This window comes from Pollicipes pollicipes, unplaced genomic scaffold (genome assembly GCF_011947565.3).
Source record: "Pollicipes pollicipes isolate AB1234 unplaced genomic scaffold, Ppol_2.1 Scaffold_4295;HRSCAF=5057_pilon_pilon_pilon, whole genome shotgun sequence".
NCBI lineage: Eukaryota > Metazoa > Arthropoda > Thecostraca > Pollicipedomorpha > Pollicipedidae > Pollicipes > Pollicipes pollicipes.
In genome coordinates this window covers 3,596,252-3,622,315 of record NW_023596461.1, presented here as the reverse complement: position 1 = coordinate 3,622,315, position 26,064 = coordinate 3,596,252, and the positions used below count along the sequence as shown (strand labels likewise).

Genomic DNA, 26,064 nt, shown 5'->3' with positions numbered 1-26,064 from the left:
CTCCAGTGTCCAGCCGTCCTGCCGTTGCGACACAGCAGGCGCCGCGGCCGTGTGACTGCCGGGTGCGCGTGTCCCGGAAGGGTGGCGTGCCCTCGCCGGGGACGCCTCTCGTGACGCAGCGTGCGCTGTGCGGCAGCGCCGGCTGCGCGGCAGCGTCAGCCGCCTGTTGTGCAACATCAGAATTTCCAGCCGGCGTTCTGAGGAAAGCGCCGCCACGGAGTGTCCGGCCTGATCCAGCCGCTGGTTGTTACGCCTCGGTGCAAAGTGGGCAGTTGCGGCTCCGTGGCCTCAATGTGGACGAGCCGCGCATGCGATGGCTTTCTGGGAGGGCTCCCCTCGATCAGTCCAGGAAACCTGCAGAGCGCAGACGAAAATACGTATAAACGGCACGCGATCAGAGACAAACGCCGACCACCAGTGCTATCAGTGACGTCGCCGACAACTACGTCACAACAGCTTTACGCCCCGCGCTCGTGTGCGGATGTGACGTGGCAATCTGTGACGTCATATTCAGCGGGTTGTTGAGGACGTCGAGCCGTCAAACGCTGATGAAATATGACGCTGATGCTCCGCACGGCCTTTTTGCCCCGCTTTGCTTGCTTGTTTCCTGCTTGCCCCGCCGTAAGGTGCCCAGGCTGGCCGGCGCGCTGGACACCGGCCGGAGCGCAGGGGGAGCGCGCTGGACACCGGCCGGAGTGCCGGGGGACGGCGGAGCGCGGCCTGCCGCTGGCCTGACGCCCGCCGGCCGGTGTTTATCAGTGCGCGGCGAGTGCTCGGTGGGGAGGGTTGTGCCAGCGCGTCGTGCCCTGTCCGCTGCTCACGAGCCAGTGCCGGCGCAGTGCACGGGGTCTTGTGCCGCCCAGCGCTGCAGACGATAAATGATACACCCGCCGCTGAGTGGCGCAGGTCAGTGAGGACGGACGGATTGACCGGTGTGGTTTTCTTGGTGCACGCGGCATTGGCAAGGTAAGGTCCAGGAGTGCATTCATGGAGCGTGATCGCCTGCAGGTTAGCTTGCCCTCTTGCATGCTGTCCCTGCTTTCATGGAATATCACGTGGTGCATCTGGCACCGACATTCACTGTTATTGTTCAGAAGAAGCTGTTTGTTACTTCCGGGGGAAATATCTCGTCATTTGTATGCATTATTTAGCGCCCTTTGTATATTGTTTCGCCAGTGAAGATGTTCTGGTGCAGCTTATTCTGCTATATTGCCATGTTCTACACTTGCGCTAGGGATGTTCAGATATGCGCTCACAACGCCACCTACTGAGCGAAGAGTACGAGAACAGCCCAACGCAGTTTCCTGCGGCTGGGCCTGCGGACTGGTTTTACACGCGCCCATTCAAAATACCAGATATTTTAATTCATGGAAAATTGGTTGAAAATTATTTGGGAACAAGTTCGTGACACCTAAATCTGACAGCATTGGCTTGATTTGCCTCTCCAGCCAAAGCTGCGCACGGAATGTCTACTGCCTGGCGACGCCTCTGTATGTCTAAAAAGGTAAACCGGATATACAAAGGACTTTGTTTGAGCTACGTAAGCAAATGGGAAGGACCTGTTGCAAAATACGCTGAACTAGCCTGTTTCTTTCAAGCGCATTTAGAGCTCAAGTGAGCAGTTTAGCATACATGTAATCAAAAAATGGACTGCCTCAGCAAGCCGACCTTGCACCCATGGTGCGCCCGTGTCACATCTAGACTTTGTTCTCTAAAGACGGTAACCCTCACCCCTCTTTTTTCCCTCACGCTCCCTCCTCCACCTTCGAAGCGCCTCGTTTTTTCCGGGCGAGCTGCATGTACCGGCCATGGGTGGGCTGCAGTGTCGCTTAGCGGCAGGGGTGAAAAGCTACCGATTTGCAGGACGTGATCGGTGACAGAAGTATGGAGATCTTTTGGAGACCTTTTGAGCCATTCTGTGATAAATTCGTGAAAGTTGAAATCCATTTCAACAGACCTTCCCAGTTAGACCAAGCTTAAAGCTTAGTCCTAGTCTGCACTCGTTAACGCTTGCAGCGTGAGCTTGTGAAGACCACGTGACAAAGCATTGATGTTTCGCTGTATGAGAAAGTTGAGCCACAGCATGCTTCCAAAATAGTAAGTAAAATCAGGAGAATTTTTAGCAGGTTAAAGAGTTATGCTACAAACTGTAATTAATCAGTGCTGCCGGCTCCAGATCAGTGGCGACACAGAGATTTTCCAATGCCTCTCAGAACAGTGTTTTCATGCCGTTTTCAGCCAGGATTCACTTCACACACTCCACAGTATAAACTAGCAAATAAGATGGCTTATTACTAGCTGTAAGAATCGTGACTGGCTTCAGCAGCTTGCAACGAGCGCGATCAGTTTGCTGCGAGCCATGCCTTTTGAGACAGACTGTTCGGTTGGCTAGGCTGCCATTGGTTGGGCTCGCATCGTGAGAAGCTCACTGGCTCGATGGACGAAGTTCATCGTCAGTTTCTGCTAGACGCTGTGCGGCTTTTCTAAGCATCTACCATGCAGGGCGTCCCTGGTAGAAGCGTTAGAAAGCCCTGCCGATCTTGGCGGGCCGATGTTTGTGAGCATCCCACCTGTAGTTTCAGAGGTCAACGACGGATGTTAAAGCGACACATGTCGAGGATTAATCCGGAGGTTTCTGCTGCTGATTAGAACTGCAGCTTTAGGGTGAGAGGATTAGTATCGCCAGCGTAGGCCTCGCACACTACCCGCCGCACCGCGGATTTGGTGAACTGTGTGGTTGACAGACGTGAGATAACACGCTTTTTATTGCCATGATATTGTATATGGAGATAAATGAAGGGGCTAGAGGCGTTCAGAAATATCTTGCACATCTGCTGATATCTAGATTGTAGGGGCTTCGTACCAGATGCCTTTGACTGAGACCGTGTTATGGCAATAAGGTGGTGCAGTCGAAGCGCCCAAAACCCGCCCCGAAGTGCGAGGCCTACGTCGCTGTGACCAGAATGCATGAGCTTGTTCAAATTTGTGTGATGCTAGCTTCACATGCCCGTAGGACCATTTTAATTGGCACATGAAGCAATACGGGGATACAGTTTTGCAAATCACATGGAAGTGAGGGGGCGGGCCCAAAGTCAAGGGCTCTGTCTTAAAGAGTTTTCGTTTGTTGCGAGGGCATCACCCATCTGTAGGCAGTACAAGTGGCTGCCACTCCACATCTAGGTTTCTGGGATAATTAATGGGCCTATTCCAGAAGGTGATCAAATCTTACGTCCTGACCAAGGATCGAATGTCATGTGTCCACATACTTAACTCGCGTGCATCCACCGTCGAGAGACAGCGATGATCCCCTGCGTGTCAGACCCAGGCATCGGATGCGGCACTTCGGCGCAGGTCACCACGCCTCTGGCATGGGGCAGGTCAACAGTGTTGCATCTGACACCGCCTTCGCCCTGGTCAGGTCAGCGGGATTGGTGGCCTGGTCCAAAACTGACACTTGGTTCGCCGGGCAGTCAGCAGCTTCGTTCCAGTGAATGGAATTGGCATGAACGAGTCCCCAGTCCAGGGTCACGTTGTGAGTTTGTCGTGCAATGCGTGGACCGGTCTATATATTTTTGCTGATAGGGGATAATATGTATGAGATGGTTTGTAACACACGCACACACACGCACACACACACACACACCACACACACACACACACACACACACACACACACACACACACACACACACACACACACACACACACACACACACACACACACACACACACACACACACACACACACACACACACACACACACACACACACACACACACACACACACACCACCACACACACACACACACACACACACACACACACACACCACACACACACACACACACACACACACACACACACACACACACACACACACACACACACACACACACACACACACACACACACACACACACACACACCACACACACACACACACACACACACACACACACACACACACACACACACACACACACACACACACACACACACACACACACACACACACACACACACACACACACCACACACACACACACACACACACACACACACACACACACACACACACACACACACACACACACACACACACACACACACACACACACACACACACACACACACACACACACACACACACACACACACACACACACACACACACACACCACACACACACACACACACACCACACACACACACACACACACACACACACACACACACACATGCTGACTTTATTTTGGGTCCACCATTGGGCGGATCTCGTGGATACGCTTGAGGTCCCAGGCCGGCAGACTATGCAAGTGTGCACAACCTCTCGCGCTTCCAAATAACGATCAGCTTGGCGCACGCCCCCTGAAGTTTCGGCGGATACTCCGCCAGCATGTTGTGCAATCGTGCCCAAACTTTTGGTATCCTCTGGGGCATTCAGTGGAGGTGTCTTGACGCAAAAACATGCCCCTAGCAGTTCTGGTTTCTGAGAAGCTGCTGTTGTCTATAAACACTGCTCGGCGATCCACGGCTGGCGCGGGTGATGGGCCGCAACCGACGATTTCGCGGACCGCGCGCGACGCGCTGACACAGTTACAGTTACATTAACGGATCCCTGCATCATAAATATGCGTATAAACACAGCTGTTCCGTGTCACGTCAGATCATGATGCTGCACGTTAAGGTATGTTAAGTTAAGCAAGTGTAAATTTAAGGAAAATTTGATGTCTGACGTGGTTTAATGGGGTTAATTACTGAGTCAGTAGCATGCAACTTATTGCTAATTGCGAGATGTTATCGAGCCCAATTCACTGTTTTTGCGCGAGGCCCACTCTGTCGTAACTTGGAAATTCCAGGGGTCTCATCGAGCCCCCCCCCCCCCCCTCCTCCCACTCCGCACTATGAAGAACAGCGAATCAAGGCGTGACTTAAACGCTCCGCAGTCCTACGCCAGCGCTTCCCAGCCCTGCCTTGGAACCGCGGCCTCTCCTGCGCCGGACACTCAGCCGCTCCAGTATCGAACATGCGCCCACTCTGGTCTGGACCCACTCCAGTGCCGGACACGCGGCCTCCCTTGTGCCGGGTATGCTGCTTCTCCTGTGCCGGTCACGCGGCCGCCCCAGTGCTGGACACGCGACCTCTCCTGCACCTGACATGATGCTTATGTGCACGCAGCAGTTCCTGTGCCGAAGGTACGCCCTCTCCAGTGTTGGATGACCTTTCCTGTGTCAGACACACGGCTGTTCCTGTGCCGGAAACACGACCGCCGGAATCACGCAGCTTGTAACATCAAAATGAACGTGCAACTGATAGCAAAGTTGTGGAGTGATTTTTATGGATGGATTAAACGGTGCAGGAGCACTTTCTCCAACACGGGTATTGCCCATGGGGGACTTTGGGTAATGCATGAGGTTTGTTAAGTGTCATTTATGGCTGTGGTGCGGCCGCTGACCAAACACGTTCTCGCCTTCCTACGTATATGCGAGGCCTTACGTTTGAATCGAACCGACGTGCTCACCGACCTTAAGCCTGCTGCGTCGGTCACTATTGCACAATGAACTATGCCCCAACCACTGGGACTTTTACCATGGCCAGCAAATGGTACTTCAATACAAGTGGACACTTGCGAAACGCAAATATTCATTATATTTAAGACGCGCTGCACTTCATATGTTTTATGTGGGTTATCATTTTTAGAGTTATGTTGCAACATATTTTGTTCCAAATTCCGTTGGTGACAGAAAATGTACTTCTTCACCCATGCCTGGCGTGAGTGCGAAAGCCCGCGCATATCTCAAAGGGATCAATGTATTCGGTGGCGTCAGAGTTCATGTCGAGCAGCTGGTACGGTTGCGCCCCATCCCAGTCGTGATCTTAGCAGTGGACAGTCCCAACCCCGACGCTCTGATGGATCTCCACGACTCCCTGACGGATCCCCGCCACTCCCTGACGGATCTCCGCGGCTTCCTGACGGATCCCCGACTCTTTGACAGATCCCCATGACTCCTTCACGGATCCCCGCGACTCCCTGCCGGATCCCCGCGTCTCCCTGACGGATCTCCGCGGCTTCCTGACGGATCCCCCGACTCTTTGACAGATCCCCATGACTCCTTCACGGATCCCCGTGACTCCCTGTCGGACCCCCCGACGGGATCGACAAGCATGGCAGAAGCATGACGAAGAGTATTGCTTCCGGGTAAGCCCGATAGACATTCTGCAGCATAACCAACCGGACTGTGCGTTGGACCGAAGCGGCCAAACCTCTGAGCAGCCGGACACTGCGGATTGAAGTTTGGGAGTCGCCCTTACAGTACGAATGACACTTAACCTTGAACCAAACAACCCATGCGAAATGTATTGTGAGCCACTGCATGCCTGCATGGTCCCAGATTGAGCGTCACCGCATCATAAAGTGGCTTAAAAACTGGCCCAGCTACTTAAAGATTTGGCTTTGTCGCCCCAATGTACTGACTAGTTGTCCAGGGGAATGGCTCGTCTGCAGGTCTCTCGTCTGACCATGCTGTCAACGATATCCGTCAAGAAAACGTGTTTAGGAGGAAGGGCGGCCGTACCCGTTACCCCGGCGTCAACTTTGACGCCAGCTTCAGCGCCGATCTCTTCGAGTGGTCGAAGGAGTTTATATAACCGAGCCGCCGCTTATGACGTCACTGAGCGTCACTGAGCCGCAGACTGTGGGTCACACGTTACCCCACACCATATACACGGGCCGCAGGGCGAGGAGGGCGGCTCGTCGCGGGGGTGGCGTCCGCACTCGTCGGGTGGGACGCGCGCCACGGGTAAATATGCGCAAAAATGCAGCGCCGGCGGAACGAAATCGCGTTTGCGTCAAAGCAGCATGTAGTTTTGAGACACAGCTGTTGCCGCTTGTCGTCAGTATCGGTGTTCGTTCTGATAGCCCACTTGGTTAGTGCGCATGCCATCCCATCCACTCCCCAGTGGCGGGGTAGGTTCAAGTCCCTGTATGCGCTCGCTTCTTGTCCTTGATAGGCATGCGGCCTGCGGCTGCTGGCAGCGGTCGTGCGTAAAGTTAGGTGACGTCAGGGAATAGGACGCGATGTGCCGAACATTGTGGCACACTAATTCTTGCCACCATAATCTGCCGTTGACCTGGAACTGCACGATCGGATGATAGGGGTCAATGATCACACAGCAAGCACTGCTTAGCGTAGGATTTGATCGCGGCAATCCATCCATTCAAACTGCTCGGTTTAAATCCATAAAAAGCGACATTACCAACGTCGTCTGGTCAGAATTGCATAGATACCACATTAAACCTATGTTTTAGTGTGTTTTAGGTTGTAGATGCATTAACATTTGACCACTGCTGCGTTTCCAACACTACCGCTTTTGAGGGCGGGGAGCTTAGAGCTCTTTTGGCCAGCACAGGCCGTTTCAGAGTTGTCTTATGAAGGACAAAGGCGGGTCGTGGGCCAATACTGCGGCGATCGTGGATGCATTCGTCGACAGTTCTCACCCCGCAAAGGGACCCATCTTCGGAGCTTCGTACGGGTGTCCTGGAAGGGCTCCTGCAAGGGCAGACAATTGCGTCACCTTAAGCTCACCCCAGAGAGGCGTGGCATTGTGGACATGCAGAATGAAGCGCTCAGTAGGGATAACGAAAGCAATGGTGACTTCTGTCTTTAAAAAAGGCTCTGCTGGAGGTCACATGGACACACTATGGCCGCTCGACGGACGTGTTGAGACAACCCATTCTTCAAATAGGGTTAATAACGTCGGCACCCGTCCAGTGGGTCTAATTACGTGTGCGTCAGATCAGTGACGTGCGGTCAAATGTGTGTGAATGAAATGAAATTATCTCAACCGCCTTTTCAGTGCGACCTTCCTATCCGCTTAGATAACGTAAAGAAAGTGTTTTTACAACCAGTTTTCCTTTTTCTCAATGGCAACGTCTAGCAGGCGGTAGGTTTTTGATGCGAAGCAGTTACCAGACGGGTAAATCAGGCCGACGGTGCAGCACCTATGTAACACAGGCCTCTTCTCAAGCACTTCCAACCGATTTTCCATGAAATTAACTTGCTCATGTTCCGTTTAACCGCGTATAAAACCAACCTGCAAGCCTTAGCAGTGAGGGCTGCTTCCGGTACTTTGGTTACACGTTTGTTCAATAGATGGCGGTGCGAGTGGTTGTGTGAAAATCCCTATGGGAATTACAGAGAAGCTGTTTGGTTATTTTTGAAAAAGATTCAGAAACGACTTGCGTACTGAAACGGCATGCAAAGAAATTGAAAATCATGTCTTCAAAGAAAGTTAACATCTAAGTTAAAGTTAAATTTTCAACGAAAATACTCGTCGGAAATCACGGGAAACCGACGAGGCCACCTTTAAAACTGTTCGTATCACCAAAATCATGAACAGTTGTAACAATGCAGAGCCATAGACCTCTCTATACCATCCGTAATGCCGCTGCATCAGCTATATCCTCAGCTGTCACAATATTTTCATTATTAATTTGGGAACGCTCGTAAAAGCCTGCTGCGAGACCCATCCTAACAACAAGCACGTAACCCAGATAAGTGGCTTATCTTGCAGACTTACCGATGCGGCTGCGCCCTAAAGCTTACATGACAGGAGGCATTAGACGGCCACGTGTTCAACACTGTGGGATGAGTTCTGTTGAGAGCAGTCGGGGCTCCAGCGACGAGATTGATGCTTCCTGCGGTCTCAACTGTTGCACTCTCGCGACAATCCCAGCCTTTTGTCGGGTACAACTGGGCATTAACCGGACGTCTGCCTTTCAGAACTACGTTTACGTCATAAAGAAAATGGAAAAGGGGCTGGAAATTGAAAAGCTTCGTGGCCAGCTACAGGTACGTCTAAGACTGTGAAACATTCGAACCCACGGGAGGTGCCGCAGTTACTGATATCTGAACGGTCACTGATGTATCACTCCCAGTATACCCGCAAAGCACTGGGGCCAGCAGAACAAGGGCAGCCAACTCCATCTCTGAAAAAATAGCGTTAACTTGAGCTGCATGGAAAGAAAGAAGGTGAAGTTGCGCGCACCGTTGCCCCCATTTCAGCAGATCGGACGCCACTTCAGCACAGCACCCCAGCATTGTACATCGCACGCCATAGGGGCAATTACTGAGCCGACTGAGGTGATCACGCAACCTGCAGGGAGATGACTTATGCCAGCCTTACAGTCAACGCACACTGAACAGCTGCAGCACAATGGCTCTGAGGGGACGAATATAGCCTGCTACCTTTTTTGTTGGGGGATGTCGCACGCTGACCGAGCAAATGTTTGAAAGATGCGTTCGTGTCATAGTTGTTCGCGAGCCGAAGTAATTTCGTAAAGGTGCGTAACGGCTGGTGCTCGGAAGCGCCGATCTCGTGGCGGAAATGTTCGTATCACATGTGTCCCTGTCCGCAGATATTTCTCTGTGCGAATTATCCGTGCAATTGTTCGTAAAAACTGATGTCTTTATCGCGGTTGCTCGTCACGCGCGAGTCCGTTCGCAGCGCAACGTTTGTCAACACCGGTGTTCTTACAGCATATCTTCCTAAGCGTCGATGCTCGTATTGCAGATTTTCGTGAGCTCGAAAGCACCGACATCCTTCAGACATTACAACATGAGATTTGCAGGTTTTTAACGACCATTATGCGTGACGGTAGTGTGCTAATCGAGGTTTGGTTAGTAGAGCAGTGAAGATATATGAGCGAGTGAAAGGAACGTTGGTTTCGGTCCGAATCTCACGAGACCGTGGTTATGACGTCACCTGCTAACGCTGTTTTTGCTCACGTAAGATGCACGATTGTCCTTTTCGTGTTTATTTTTACCTTCTTTAACTGGAAAGGATGCCAAAACCCACCAGATGACTCTTTTTTTTGCATTTTGAAGACAATGTACTGGAGTAACTGGGTGAAAAATGGCTGCATGGAATGAACCACCGGCGCAAATCATGTTACAGTGGTTGATTGGGCTCTGTAAACCAACAGCAGTGAGAGGCTGGGTGGATTTTTTCCCAGATGTATTAAGGATTCTGTGGTATATTTAGTAGGGTACTCTGAGCGTGTCTTTCACCAATGCGGTTTTAGGTTGATAACAGGAAGGAAGCATATTCCACACTGCCGCGAACCGTAGCTGGAATCTCATGGTGGAAGCGGAAAAGTAGTCGAAGAATCCCTATTTAAGTGTTACCCTGTCTGTTTATCTGTTCAGAGGACAATCTCAAAACCTTTCAGGAAACAGTGGTGCCCCAGTCTAATTTCTGAACGGCGCGACTCGGTTTTGAAAGATTTTTGGAAAGTAGCGGTCAACGCCATTCGGTTTGACGGCAGCTTCCGCGCCGGCCAATGGCGTTCTTGCTCCAAGATTGCCAGCGCGCAGGCTCAAAACATTCTACGTTTTTTCACTAGGTCATTCTGAAAGGATGGCCGTCCTCAGGCAAGCATGGGATGGCCTTTTTTATTTTTTGCCCATTTTGGTTAATATTTTTGAACACCAAGGAGACGTTTTATCCTTTTCCGGGCGAGGGATCCCGTGGTTAGAACACTAGAGGCACATTTTTCCTGGTCAAGGGATGAAGGATAACTCCGTCTCAGCGCGGGATGCTTACCGCCTGTCATTCTGGCGACACAGGGCGGGGTCCTATGTCCATCCGGAGAGTCTTACAAGGATGCATCATATATTTGTCCCCTCCCAAGCGCGAGAGGCCCTCCGACCCGGGCAGTTGACCCCGGATCGACGCCGGGGCCTTCACTGACGCAAAAAGATGCCGTATAGCCGCAGGGGTGCCATAACTGGCACAGAGAGTTCGATTTGGCTTCACACGTCCTAGGCTGAAATGGGATGGGGGGTTCTTTCCGTACTGAGACCCCTGACTGTCACATTACCCTCACATTATTTCCTTTTGAGCTTTTATCGTAAGCTCTTGCATCATCTTCCATTTCCGAGAGCCCGAACCAACGCAAGATGTCATGTGACATTTGGGGTCCCGTCCCCGTTCCCGTTCAGCAAATACCCTGCAATGTTGCAGGGTTCCGGCCGATGCAAATCGCTGCCCTGACTTTGCCCCTGTTTTGGAAATGGACGGCCGGGGCTCAGATCGACGCGGAGCCGACTGTTCGCTGTTGGTCTCTGGCCGTCTCTGGCCGAGCCTAGATGCTCGCGCCGTCACAGGAGGCCCCCAGTAGGTGCAAGAGTCGCTCTGATTGGCATTTGGAGGCCTGGCCTTACCAGCCAGGGTTCTCAATATGACCTATAGTCAGGCCGTCGGGGGTTCGTGCCCTCCAATCGTGCCTTTCATCGCCAGTCGCCATGACTCTTTTGACCCCTTTTCGGCCCTTTCTACCACTGCCCCTGGTCGAATCTGGGCGCCTGATCGGCTCTGGGACCCCTTGCCAACATACTATCCCCTGACCGATACACGGGGCCGCGCATTGACTCAGGGTCCCCAATGTCTATTTCCTTGCGGCGGAAATAAACACTCAGACTCAGACCGACACGGAGCCTACTGTTCGGCACTGGTGACGCCTGACCAACTTAGAGGCCGGTCGTCGATCCAGGGGGTCTCCGATTGCCTCAAAGCGCCCTCTGACTGACATTTGAGGGCGGACCCCTGCGGTCGGGGGTCCGTTAATACCACCTGCGACCAGCTGTTCGGGCACTCAATCGAGCCTTTGATCGCCTGCCCCGAGGGGCCGAAGGGTCTTCGAGGGCTCGTGCCCCCATCAAGGGTCACCCACTGGTGGGTCGAGCCATTCGCGGTCATAGCCGCCAGATGGCTGCGTGCATAGTTATGTTCTGGACGCGACGGCTCGTGCATGTTGCTGATCTGCACCACTATCTGTCGCACAAAGCTGTTTATTCGCTCGACGACCTGAAGTCTTGCTTCGCTACGTCATGGCACCAAAACCATGTGCAAAGGTTATGGGTCTACAAGAAAAGTGCATGTAAAAACCTGCCCTTTTTCTGAGATGACACTACTGCTGATGCGTTGGGTTCCGGGTATCAACATCAACCTCTGCTGAGCTATTACAAATCAAATTTATTTCAGCCCAGCCTTGCGAGCTTGCTGCCGTACGCACAAAACATCTTAAACAACCAACAGTGGCTCTGTCGCTTCGATGCCAGATCAGCAGTACTTCCTAACGTGGTGTAGCGGTCATTCGAACCTTCCAGACCGGCATCTTTTACCCCGGTCCGCACTCTCCCTCCAAGACTGCTATAAGACTGGGTGCGCTATATGTTCCGCACTCTGAACCCATTTCTTCTCGCACTCCCCTCTCTTCCACGGGAAATCTCCAACCCTAGCTGCAGTCACGTGTCGCGTCGGAGTTTTGCTAGCACACATATTTGCGGCCTTAATGTCTAGACCGTTTTAGTTTTATCCAGAGACGTTTTGTTTTGGGGAGGTTTTGCACGTGGAAGTTTTGCCGTGTTGGGGCTATGTCGCGTAAACGTTTCGAGGGTTTGTTCTGGACGATTTTTCCTGCAGACGCTTGATCGCATGGGAGGTTTTATGGCAGAAGTATTGTGCGTGGAACTAATCATATGTGAGTGTGCATAAGTAGCTTTCTAAATGCTTGAGCATTTAGATAGCTACTTATTACACGTTTGTGTCGTTTTGGAATAATGCCGATGGGAGTGAGGCCCTGTATGCCAGGTACGGTCATCCGGCTATTTCACCGCCAAGTCCCGTGGTCCCGTGACGTCATCGGTCTTCCGTAATATTGGTTTGAGAGCTGCGCCACGAGGTGTCCAGGAGTCATCTGATCGAACAGGAGATGATGACGTCAGTGGAATAAGTGGCCTTATGACTACCGACAGGACGACAGAGGACTGGGTAGAAATGTCTGAGAAATTTTGTAACGTAATTGCTTTATATCTGAAGTTTTTTTCGGCAGAAGTGAACCTGTGTAGAACTTTGTCGGGGGAAGCATTGTTATTTAGGAATAATCGGCTTTGAAGCATTGTCTGTGGAGGGTTGGTGTGCCTGAGTGTTTTGTTTGTAGATGTTTGTCGTGTAAAAGTTTGGTCCGTGGTAGTTTTTCAGCGGCAGTGTGGCGTAAAAGTTTTGCTTGTAGCCTGTTGTCGCGTGGCAATTAGATTGTGTAGGGACTTTATTTGAAGGATTTGTGACATGATAGATTTGTCATCAGTGCTTCTGCTCGTAGCAGTTTTGCGGTGTCATCGATTTAAAAGGCAGATACAGCCCCTGAAGGCCTCAAGGGCCGCTGAAGGCAGGACGCATAATAATTGATATCTGCCAAGAGCATTCTTAGGGCTCAAGTTACGAATATCTATCACACGGTCATTTGCATTTGCGAACATTTGCATAATAAACATCCGCGATACGAGCATTCCCGTTCACAAGCACGCATGCATAAGCGCGTGGAAACTTTAGCATTTGCCCGCATTAGCTCTACGAACATTAGTAATAGCGGACACCTGCGATACGAACATCTGCGGTTTAAATATTAGCATGCATGCCCATTAGCGCTCACGATCATATGCGTAACGAACTTCCGTGCTCGAGGTGTGACGCAGTCGGTCTGGTGGGACTCGTACTGCGCGGCCGCTAGCCATGCCGGCCGTGGCCGAGAATGCCGGCCCGGACTGAGACGTCGGCTGTGTGTGGCGCAGGAGCTGCAGGGCCGGACGGTAGCCGAGTTCACCAGCCACCTCTCCGGCCTGATGGAGCGGCACGTGGCCGGCCTGCAGGCGACCGCCGCGCCTCCGCTCGCGAACGGGCACGTCGCCGGCTCCAGAAGGTGACTGACGGCACGCACGTGGCCAGAGTGTGAGGCGCAGCTGCACTGCTGCTGTGTACAGTGGGTAACTTGTGAGGGAGTGAAACAGGCAGACACCAATGCTAATCAGCCTACAAAAAAAACAGTGAATGTGTCTGGTACACCAAAAACAGTTTCCTTGTTGTTCTTGAAATGAGCAGAACATTATAACGTCAAAAGCAGCTTTCAACCCGGTACATTGTGGACACCTGGAATATTTCACCTAACAGATTTGATTCTCTTATAAAGGCATGGTGCATAAAAGGGGAAATGGTACAACATGGGTTAAATAAACGGTATGTAATACACTTGGGCCATGGTGAATTTTTCGCTATATGGTGCATGTCTGCCATGGGGTCTGTGATGTCAGCCATGCCTACCATTGGGCCTAGGGGTCCATCCCATGGGGTTCCATTGCACCCTTAAGACACAGATATATCAGCATATGGTCCTTATCCTTTCGTCCGCAGGTGTCAGACCAGGCCACTTGGAACAAAACCGTCTTTGTGCGTCTCGGACCACATGCGGTGAACGACAGATATAACCCATTTCGTCGACCGTTTTGTGCCATTTAAATTATATGTTTTGCTGTGAATCACAACACATTTCAAGCTTCTCACATAATTACAGCTAAGGCTTGTAATTGACACTGGAATGCAAGTTCAATGCAATGAAATGAAATAAAATGAACAAATTGTGCTGCAGAATGCAATGCCTTGCATTGCCCGCGGCAAAGCAATTTTTAACCGACAAAAAATCAGCAATATTTCTTCGAAACTCCCGGAACGTAAGCTGAAGTCGATGCGATGCGGGGAGAAATCTGGTTGGGGAGGGGGGGAGTTTAGGTGAGGTCAACGTTATCGACTACGTCCCACCACAACTGATTTTAGAAAGTGACATTAACTTTTGCCTGGACCGCAATATGTGTCAGTTAATAAAGTCTAATTTTGTTGTGAATTGGTGTTTTGCCGGGGGCGAGACAGCTATTCGTAAGCGAAAAAGAGGTAAATGAAAGATAGGAAATTAGCGTATGCAGCAATTTTTTGTTAGCTGGTTTGTCAGTCTGGTATAAAATTTCGTGATTTGGGTGTGGAGGAGTGCAAAGATGGCGGTAAAGAAATCACCAATGGTGCTCTTTAAACTAGTGACAAGTCATTCATGGCAATTCTTCTGGATTCCATCATGACAAGTTCGATTTCAAGAAACGCTATTCGATAACTAAACGCTGTTCGACACTTTTGTGCTTTTAATTCATGGTTCACGACGGCTATGACCCACACAATCCACACGCCAAAGCCTCACAAGCCGCAGCCTAGTGGTCCAGACAATACATCCGCACAACCATCAGGCAGGCGCCAGAATGGCACCTTACATGACTTGCTGTGCGCGCGACCTTTCTCAGTTATGAAATGACCTGATCGCTTGACAGGGATCACGGAAAACGGTTTGTTCCGCGGGAGTCTCTGCTTACGGAGCTGTTCCACATCAGCCACATCCGCACCATTTACCACATCTTCGTGGCCATGCTGGTGCTGCTTTTCACGCACGCCATCCTGATCGACATGGTGGAGCACGGCACGTGAGTGTGGCGTTTGTATGGTGACGCGGTGATAATGGGTCACCTGAAACGTGTCTTGGAAATTCGGCGTCATGCAATCTAGATCAGTCTTTTTGTCATTAATTCATTCACCGTGCGTATGTTTTCCAATGCCGCGCCACGATACGTTGGACATTTGCTTACAGCCTGTCGTTGATAATCGACATCTGCATAAAGCTGCCGGCGTTCTCGGGGGCGAGTGCGGTAGTCGCGTTATCTCCGTATAACTGCCGACACTGCCGGCGCGGCCGTGTGTCCGTCAGGCTGAGCCTGAACCCGAGCCTGCTGGTGTAAGCGTTTGGAGGTGTCCGAGTGCCGTGTGTCCGGCAGGCTGAGCCTGAACCCGAGCCTGCTGGTGTACGCGTTTGGAGGTGTCCGAGTGCCGTGTGTCCGGCAGGCTGAGCCTGAGCCCGAGCCTGCTGGTGTACGCGTTTGGAGGTGTCCGAGTGCCGTGTGTCCGACAGGCTGAGCCTGAGCCCGAGCCTGCTGGTGTACGCGTTCGGAGGTGTCCGAGTGCCGTGTGTCCGACAGGCTGAGTCTGAGCCCGAGCCTGCTGGTGTACGCGTTCGGAGGTGTCCGGGTGACGGCCGAGACCTGGCTGCTCATGTTCTGCTCCGTCATCTTCCTCGTGTACCCGACCTTCCACTTCTGGGCCACACACCGCTCGTCCAGTCCAGGCAGGTGACGCAGCGGCGGTGTCACTGACGACCTGGCGCCACTGACGACCTGGCGCCACTGACGACCTGGCGCCACCATTAGCGGATGTCGACATGACGCTCTTGATAGTCTCTAGATAGACTCTTGACGCTCTAGACAGATAGAGTGTTCGTCTGTGCTCTATTTTAAGTCCGGATACGCGCTGCATCTTTTTGAAACGCTCATAACTCGGTACCCGCGTTGCAGTGTTGTTCGACTGGCTGTTTTCCTCCATGTTCGTGGCGTACTGTGGCTGTCTGCTCTACCTGCCTGCTGTCGTGGTAATGCAGCACAGGCTGCCGCCAGCCTCCTCCTTCATCGTTCTACTGGAGCAGGTTTGAAGGTGTTGGGTTGGGTAGTCGCAGCTTTTCAGACTAGAAGCTTTGCTGTGCCAAGTTGTGCGAGAGGACTTGCACGGTGAAAAGCGTGCCTTCGCTACTTTTGCAGCGGAGCATAAACGCCAGTAGTCCAAACGGTTAGCCTCGAGTGTGCGAATGCAACGACAGAAGCAGCAAATTTTACTGCACTGAAATGCCTTCTGCCGTATCGAACATCTTGCAGCATTACAAACTGACGCATTTTTTGCTAAAGCGTTGCATTCTTCTTTTATTCACAGATTCGTCTATTCATGAAAGTGTATGCGTTCGTTCGTTCCAATGTGGTTCGGGCAAGAGCCCCTGAGACGAAGGACTTGGACAGATGTCCCAACTTCAGCACATTCCTCCTCTTCATGTTCGTACCCACTCTGGTGTACAGGGACAGCTACCCCAGGTGAGACTCAGCATTGCGCTCCGGCCTTCTCGGCAGCAGCGTGCACGTGTGTTTTCTCCTTGCTGCAGCAGCGCAGATAATACGCTTTCATTCGTGTTCATGAACATGTCGGCAGCGAGCTTGCCGGTGTTGAACTCCCCGGTGTTGGTGCGCCTGACCCCAGCCAGAGTGCAGAACTTGTCGGATTCCGCTCCTGCTGGAGGCGAATGTCACCCGTTTGCTCGCTGGCGGACGGGCGGGCCTCTTGACGCAGGCTCTCGAACCACGACATTGGCCTTGCGCGATGGCATCCTAGAGCCCAACCCCAGATCACACACATGATTGAATGTCCTTCCATTCATTCCAATGATTAAATGGTATTCCAGCTGGAAATCAAGCCTGTGCCACGCCTTTCAGACGCCGAGAGGTACCGGTTTCTGGATGATGATCACTGGCCCTCCACCCGTCAGGACGGGGCGAGTGATGTCGTTCCTGTGATAACCCCTGCACTCCTCAGGACGGGCCGGGCGATGCTGACCCTGTGACCGCCCCTCCGCCCCTCAGGACGGACCGGGTGCGTTGGGGGCGCGTCGTGCTGCACCTGGCGCAGGTGGTCGGTTGCGTGGTCTACCTCAGGACGGGCCGGGCGATGCTGACCCTGTGACCGCCCCTCCGCCCCTCAGGACGGACCGGGTGCGTTGGGGGCGCGTCGTGCTGCACCTGGCGCAGGTGGTCGGCTGCGTGGTCTACACATCGTTCCTGTTGGAGCGCTTCTTCCTGCCGCCCTTCCAGCGGTACGGTCTGGGTCCGGTGACCTGGCGCCACCTAGTGGTGCACGTGTTCGGCAGCGTTATGCCCGGCATGCTCTGCTACCTGTGCGGCTTCTTCGCTCTGCTGCACGCCTGGATGAACGCCTTCGCCGAGATGACCCGATTCGCCGACCGCATGTTCTACCAGGTGAGGGCTGGGCGCGCGGCAGGACTGGCGGACGCGGACCTGGGGTCGCCCAGGCCGCCATCGGACTCGCGTGTCAGGCGTGGTGGCTGGGGAAGCTGCAAGAGCTGGAGACCTGGGAGTGGGAGGACGAGGAGCTGGAGAACGACCGGATCTAGGCGTGGATCGAGGCTGGGGTCTCAGGGAACGGCCAGTACTAGGAAGTAGCTGAACGTCCAGACACCTGTGCGGAAGCCAACACGCCAAATGGCGTGGCGTGCACATGGCTAAGCCCGGCTAAAAGCGGAGTTTTTAGGATTTGTTTAGCTTTCGCTCAGAACCCTCCCGTCTAGATCCGACCAGGCCATGCTTGGATCTGGGTAAGGGAATGGGAATTCGAATCGGTCCCGCGTCATATTCGGGTAGTGTGCCGCGCACAAATAGGGTGAAGTGCCCAGTGTTGCCTAAATATGATACCCCATCACTTATAGCATTTTCCCTTCATCCGTGAGTCACTCGATATGCTTAACATCTAGTGAAGCAAATTTACGTCTGGAAATCACGTTTGGAGACTACTAGGCGGGCTGTTTATATGGCGTGCGTTCTGTTCAAGAGGTAATCTATTCCTTATGTTTGAGCTAAAATCGCACAATGGGATACTGCTTAGTCGTCCGCAGCTAGAAGTGTTTCATTGAACGTCCAGCTAAGTCTAAAGCTGCCGTAAGCAAAGACCCAATACTTTTGTGTGCATCCCTATGGGAAGTAAGTTGGGGCAATAAGATTGAAAAGCCACCTGAGGTATATTGAGGAATTGCAACCAATCTCGGTCTCTGAAGTCTTGATTCTTGGTAGCGTCAAGCGATCGATGCAGAATCTGCAGTTTTGTCAGTTGCTCTATACTGGTGACGTCACCACCTTAACTTTGGGAACGTGTGACGTCAAGATATTCTGAGTCTGACACATGCTCAAAACAGCCTCAAACAACGGGGCGCAAAGCCACCACATTTTTGCAGTTGGTGTATGGTTCTATAAGTAAGTTGCATCATGCCGACGATGCAAACATGGGCCGCTCCAAAATACTTTTGCGCTCCTTCCCATCAAAAGAAAATGGCTCGGAACACCCTGCACGGCTTGCATAAAAACATGCCTGTGTCGGAGCCGCCTCATGCAGTTTAGCCCATCTAGCAGGTTATTCCACGTGAACTGAACCAATAGAAGTGCGATTTAACATTCTCAGATCTGAGCGAAACCTGGCGTTGAAGGTTTGTTGTGTTTTAATTGTGGTTCTGAGGCCTCAAGACCACAGCGCCCTGCTCTTGCCCGTCGTTCATGACGTCAGAAAGTGGCATAATGACTGAAATATGCTCAATGAAATGAATGTTTTGCAACTGCATCGCAGTTTTGCCGGCGCAGAAAAGATGCTGTTAGCCAATGCAATATTTGGGGTGATGAAATAACGAAAATATTTGTTCACCCCCAAAATGTAACTTCCAAATCAGATGTCACCTTGGAGTCGTCTGTACAGACCTCGACGCGCGGAATCGCAGTTCAATTTCAAACCATCAGTAAATCAAATCATCCGCAAATCATCAATACAAACTTGGCGACTCCCCGTGCGCTCGCACAGTGCAGATGCGATCGCAGCCGTGTGGATTGCCGCAGTGCGACACTCCGGACCGGCCCGGGCCCGCGCGCCGATGCCGGGTCATCGCCGCCCGGGCCCGCGCGCCGATGCCGGGTCGTTACCGCCTGGCCCGGCGCGCCCCCGATGCTACCGGCAGTGGTCGGCCCCTTTCCTCGCTGGTCCGGACAGACGGCTCCAGACGGCTGGAGTCATTGCTCGGAAGATGACAGCGTCACATGATCATCCTTCTCCCTCACGTCAAAAGGCATCGGCCGTCTCAGCTGGGACTTCCGGCGTGGGCCTTGCCTATGTGGACGGTCCTTCGCGCGTGGCTATGGTGGTCCATGAGGCGCTCGTGCACCTGAAGATCCAGAATTGCCTTAAGCGGTTGACTTGAACCATGAAGTTGCCAATACAAAGCTGTGACTCGTAACTAAAACACTACTAGCCACCCTTTGATTCGTGGGCTTGCATTAGTCGCTGAGGACCTTGAGAGCAAAAGAACACACATCATAGGATATCCTGATGTTGCTCCCGTTAGCCTTGAGACCACTGTGATGTGTATTCGCAGGACTAGCGGCGCTCATTCAGCTTGTGTTGGTATCCGTTACCAGAATCCGAAGATTATGGTGGGAATCGGCCATCGCGTCATTTTCTGGGATTTGATTACGACAACAGCGTCTTCAGTCGAAGTCATCCGTGCATGATTGGAATTCGCGACGATCGTCCCAGAGCGTTGTCTTTAAAATGTTTTGGAAAGCGTAGCAATATTTGGCTGAAGCGAAAGAAATTGAATCAAAACGGTGGGTAATAACTGACAGGATTTGTGTGATCACCGCCCGCCAGCGTAAGAAAAATTATCGGCAGCGTTCCGGTGTCTATTACGGCATTGCCACGGCTTTACTTTTTTCGTGGATTTTGTAACAAAGTCTTTAAAATAATAAAGTTGATTCCAAAACATGTTACTGAGCGTTCATTAAAATGCTAGCAGTCATTATTTAATGCGATTTGTTGCGACATCAGGGTCTTCAAAATTGACTGCATTCTGGGGCTGCTCAAAAGTTGTCAACATGACCACGTTTTGTTTGTCACAAGTGCATGATCTGGTTAGTACAGATGAGCCAAAATGCATAGCATACGGGGGAAATGTACATTTGAGGATTCATTGGTTAGCAAGCTTTAAGTAGCACGATGGTAGATGTGTCTTTCTTTGCCTAACATCGCTTCGTTTTGGGCCCCGAGGAAAGTTATATGACGTCACATGACATTTGACTGACGATTTGATTTGACTGACTGATTTGACGTCACATGGCTTTTCGGAGCTATTTTATGCTTCGTTTACATGCACATCATTTGGTTGTTTTGGGTTTTTTTTTATTGTTGCTTCCACCACCATATTCGTGAACAGACAAACGTGTGAAATCAAATTTAATCATATCTAATTGGTACCCTTTAAGAAATTCCGTCTCAGGCTTCCGGCTGGTCTTAAAGTTCAGCTGTCCCTCCTCATTAACCTGGCTTACATGGAAGCCACACTTCGTCTTTATGTGGATCACATCGGATTCAACGCAGTGAGTGGTACTTGCTTTCTTCCGCAGGACATACCCTGACGCACTGAGGCCATCACGGCGCGGGACCCTCGGCGTAATGAGGCTTAGTCGCTCTCTTGCACGCCTAAACCACTGGTGACACAGTGACCAGACCGCACGCAGCTACCTGCCCCCTCAGTCCTAGTTTGTATGACGCAATATCCAGCGACGACAGTCAAGACGACGACGACAAGACTGACTGAAGAAGTGAAGCTGAGGCGTCCGTGCGCCGCTAAGTGCTTGCTCAACCATTGGTTATGATTCGCGTCATAGATTATAAGTTTCCAGGACAGTGCACCTGACGCTGCGAAATGTCCGAGTCGGTTTAACACTAAGTGGTTTTAATAAAAACAAGGCAACAGTATAAATGTTCTGCGACCTATTGTTGAAATGCTATTGAAATTTCGACACATAGTCGAGTTTGGATTGTCATTATTTCTACTGAAATTTAAATGCGAATTGAATTGAAAAATGCAGTTTGTTTTGTCCGTCTTGTATTGCTGCCTAAGAATTCGCATTTTCAAGTGAAGGTTTCACCGATATTTCTCCACTTCATTACGTTGTTCAGGCAGGCCTGCGCACTGAGACGCAGAGTGAAACTCGTCATTGTAATCATCATTTCATTGTCTCCAATAGCCCCCCTTGAATGTAGCCCCTTGTTCAGGTCGGGAGCGCACATCCCTGAGGCAGCCCTGAGCTTCATGAACAAGAACTCTAGAGAGCAGCGTCTTGGCTCTCATTGACTGACGTCGTTTTTGCATCTCTAGGAATCAAGCAGATTCGTATTATCGGCCCGAGAGCCAATTATAATCAGCCACGTGAGCCATATGTCGGAGACCCCGGCACGAAGGTTTGTTGCGGAATTTACTCTGAGTTTGGTGTCCTGGCATGCTCCTGTTATTTAAGCTACCGGAATAGTGACACGAAGACACTGGCCAACACTGAGCTTGTGTGCAGTGCCGACATGACAGCCCGCGCGTCTCTGTGTGTGACGGTTCGAAGAAATAACACATGTATGCCTTAAATGCGCCCTGCTTCAGCTAGGCTGGTGGCCGGTTTCTGTGCCAGTTGTCATCAACATTTGATCGATTTATTGACGGTAACTGTCTTGCTAGATATCTATCCTACGTGCAAAAGCATTCAATTAGAACTGGGCGGAATTTAAGCCAACTTCGTGCGACGTGTATCGATGATTGTTGTTTGCCGGCTTACCATTAATCGTCCCAACGATATTGTTTTCGGCACCAAGCGAGCATATGGAATCAGTTAATCAGAAGATCAAGCCAATTCCTGTCAAATAACTGACGACGACCGCCCTCCGTGTGATTTATTAACGCCTTACTGAATGTGAAAGCAAACAAAATAAGTAATTTTCCCGTCTGGCTCACGCGACTGGCTAAGCCTTCCAGCATGGTTTTTGACCGCAATGCGGTGCACTTAACCGGTGATATAGAAGAAATGGCAGCGTGTGTTATCTTCGAAACCAAATTTACATGAAGTACTTTGCACGTCCCAAAGTATATCGGTTCGTATCAAATCGGGAAGTCTGGCATTTTTGCCAGCAATTTGAAGTGAAGATTTGTGCATACGTTGCCGATCACGGCACCAGGGCTTGAATAACTGATCTGATTACGGTTCCCTTGCACCACGTTGATTCCTCGCTTGCATTTCTCGCTTCCTCTCTTATAATCAGGACCCGCTCTAGCGCCTGATGTATTCAAATCAATTCCGCATATATACGTCCATACTTTCGGCGCTAATTTACACGCACGCACTACGACTTCATATTATCCATATTCAAGATGCCCTATGTTGGGAGCAGGAGGCCCGTTTTATATACCAAATGGCCGGGGTTCCGGATCAGGATGTCCTGTTTTGGGATAGCGAGGCCACTTGGCTAGATCTGGAGGCCCTTCGTGAATCGTAAACATCCTGGTCTGGATAAGAAGGCCCCTCTATGCATCGGGAGGCTCTTTTCCGGAACAGGAGGCCATGTTTTAAGTCAGCGAGGCCCTTTGTTGGATAATTATAGTTCTTTTTTTGGATATGATTTATGTAGCAATCTGATCAGGGGGCATAAGCCCTCGGTGTTCTTTTCCCTTGAATATCGCACTGCTCGGGAGGACCCCTGCGGGGATGCCCCATTTTGTCCAGGAGGCCCCCGGAAAATCCTACCCCCTTACTCTAACTCAAAACTGTGGCGCCGCTCCTGTTTCTCATAAAATAATGTTGAAGAGCTTATGGTTATTAAATGAGTTCCTGAAAACGACGGAATACTCATCTCTAGAACCACATCCAGCGTTTGTGCCGTTTTTATGACGACTTGCGCGCATGCTGGTGTTTCAAAGTTTTATCGGTTGGTCACGTGTTTGACTGAGCATGAAGCCTTTGGCGATGTGTGAGTTGGATTCTAACATTCGCTCGCGTATGTTCCTCAGGACTGGTGGAATGTTACCAACTACGCCAGCTTCTACCGCACGTGGAATATTGTGGTCCACGACTGGCTGTATGAATACATCTACTCGGTGAGAACTGCGCCGAAGTGCAGCTGAACACAGTTTGATTGCGTAGCTTTCTGTTTGTTTGAAAGTTCTCTTAGGCGTGTGAGTGATGCTGCAACTAATGAGTCTACGAAAGAATCGGGTGCATAGTGGGGTTTTCAAGCAGGCAAAAAACTGGAAAGGCTTCTTGGCTGGAATGCAAGGTCAAAATCTGGCTTATGTTGACAATGGTTGAACAACTTCCACCAGCCACCTCACCACGAAATAAGCATTGTGAGATCGCGTACTGAAAATATTTTGTCTTCAGTATGCTAGGGTGCTTTGGTTTAACGACGACATCAAGCAATTATTAGGACATGTGGTGAAAATGTTCAACGTTTCAAAGCAGTGTCCAAGTTCACGAGTGATGGCTGATGCTGATGTGTGACCATGAGCACGACCTTGAAACGTTGGCGTGTTTCATGATGCATCCGAATGGCTGCTTGATATCGCCGCATAACCAGTACCCCTGGTAACGAATTGCCTTTAAAATGGCAAAGACTGTATTTTTACCGTGACTTAAACAAGTAAAAAAAAAACGGACGTTTTGGAAAAACTTTTCGTTGGTGGCTTGTCGAATTTAAGTAGAAAAGGTACAATCATTGTCATGTTAAAGATCATTCTTGAGCTAACGATAATTTCGGCAATGTCATGGACCCTGCGAAGATTACTGGTGCTGAAAACCCCGGGAGCTACAGGTCTTGCTTGTCTACCTTAAGTACGAAATGAACATTTCAATCTGAATATGAGTGACTTTGCACGTGATGTTCGCTGACTGACCGGGTTTTAACTCACTCCATTTCATGAACATGAACCATACCGAAGAGTTAAAGATAAGAGACACTTGTTCAGCTGCCAAGGTTCCATTGGCAGTTGCTGACATTTGCAGCTGTGCGCAGTTGCTGACATTTGCAGCGCATCTGCAACATGTAACGGAACGACCTGCGCCACATTGTCAGTGAGTGAGCTGTTTGTGAACATGACGGGTCTGTACAGCACTCGCGAGCCGGCGGCTGGAGTACGGTGGTGAGCTGTACGGTACCCCTGATCCGCAGGACGTGGTCCGGTACCGCGGCAAGCTGATGGCTACGCTGGCCGTCTTCGTCGTCTCGTCAATCGTGCACGAGTACACGCTCATGTTTGTCTTCAACTTCTTCTTCCCCATACTGTTCCTTCAGTTCGGCGTGTTCGGCGGTGAGTGCTAGCTTACTTGTGAAACTGTGGTTACTCGAAGGCTGCCTCTGTCGAGGACGCGATGCCTGCGGACTGAATCTGTTGGGGACGCCATGCCTGTGGACTGAATCTGTTGGGGACGCAGTGCCTGTGAACCGAATCTGTTGGGGACGCAGTGCCTGTGAACCGAATCTGTCGCGGACGCGATGCCTGTGGACCTAGTCTATTGAAGACACGATGCCCGTATGCTTGGTCCGCGCAAGACGCAATGCCAGTGAACGCCATCAGGTGAGGGAGCGTCCATGACTGTGTTCGGAGCACAATGCCTGCAGACTGTGTCCGTGTTGTCTCGTCGATGGCGGCACGCATCATCTTTTGAGATCTGTTGACACGCCGGTGGGGCGCGGGCCGCGCCGGAAGCGTACGCCTGACCTCTGACCTCGCTTGTGCGCAGTGCTGCTGCACTTCATGAACGTGCGCAGCGCGGCTGGCAACGTGCTGCTCTGGATCACCCTGTCGCTCGGCGTTGGCATCGACATGACTTTTTACACAGCCGAGTGGTACGCCCGACACAACTGCCCGCAGATATACGTGAGTGCCGCACGACGCCGCTCTGCTGACGAGCGTGACGTCACCGGTAGGCGTGACGTCACCGGCGTGTACAACCAATGTAACTGTCCGACGGTGTGTGACGACCGCCCACTGGCTCCTCGCGAGGAGTAAAAAGGCCAAAGAACCCTCTGAGCAGAATGATTCCGAGAAAGCTTGAAGCCTTATATTCGTTTGATTACGCTTGATAAAAACGCCGGCAGACATTCGGCTTGAGAATAGCGCAGCGTAACCGATAGTCGCCAGAACATATCTCTCATTCTTGTGAACGATGCCTCCAAAACTCCATGCTGCCGGCCACGAGTCATTATGATCCTTCTGACGGGCAGGATCATCTGGCTCCGTTTTCGATCGCAGCTGTGTTGTTTGTGGCTGAACCCCGCAAACAGACGTGAGCGTGGTGGCTTTGCCTGCAGGACAACGTCTATGCCGACTTTTTCTCATCAAGAGCGCTGTCCTGCTGGTCAAGGAACATCACGGAGGACGTCCTCGGCGAGTCCACAGTCCCGGCCCCAGCGTGACGACTCCTGCCTCCGCCACTGCGTCTGGCCTGCAGATGGCTACGAGGGTCGGCCGACGTGAGGCTGCAAGCGACGGGATCACGTGCCTCCGATGGAAAGTTTTGGTACTAGAGCTTCACAGCGCGCGCACAAGAGGCCACTGCTGTCTGCCGCAGCGTGAGCGGGCGCCGGTGGCTGGGGATGCGTGGCCACATCGGGAGATGGCGCTGTGGCCGGGCGTCGCCGGTCGCCGCCGGGCTCGCGCCCGCCGC

General features: G+C 51.6%; 1 protein-coding gene across 2 annotated transcripts; it reads left to right on the top strand.

Annotated features, from left to right (window-relative positions):
* Positions 1–785: 785 nt before the first annotated feature.
* On the top strand, positions 786–26,064 carry LOC119096288 (sterol O-acyltransferase 1). 2 transcript variants are annotated; one of them, XM_037219114.1, is made up of 12 exons: positions 786–906; positions 8,785–8,853; positions 13,636–13,763; positions 15,211–15,360; positions 15,910–16,055; positions 16,282–16,409; positions 16,691–16,845; positions 17,508–17,781; positions 23,409–23,495; positions 24,566–24,704; positions 25,138–25,274; positions 25,709–26,064. In XM_037219114.1, exons 2-12 carry the CDS (start codon positions 8,809–8,811, stop codon positions 25,811–25,813), a joined length of 1,494 nt encoding a protein of 497 aa, XP_037075009.1. In that variant the 5' UTR covers positions 786–906; positions 8,785–8,808; the 3' UTR covers positions 25,814–26,064. The 2 variants fall into 2 exon arrangements, with proteins under 2 accessions (XP_037075009.1, XP_037075008.1); XM_037219113.1 differs by having other exon boundaries at positions 825–966.

What these genes read in the sequence shown, in the direction of transcription:
- LOC119096288 (XM_037219114.1), top strand. Translation starts at nt 8,809, where the DNA reads ATGGAAAAGGGGCTGGAAATTGAAAAGCTTCGTGGCCAGCTACAG. An exon ending in CACGTCGCCGGCTCCAGAAG is followed by an intron (nt 13,764 to 15,210) that starts GTGACTGACGGC and finishes ATCGCTTGACAG; the next exon opens with GGATCACGGAAAACGGTTTG. An exon ending in ACAACTGCCCGCAGATATAC is followed by an intron (nt 25,275 to 25,708) that starts GTGAGTGCCGCA and finishes CTTTGCCTGCAG; the next exon opens with GACAACGTCTATGCCGACTT.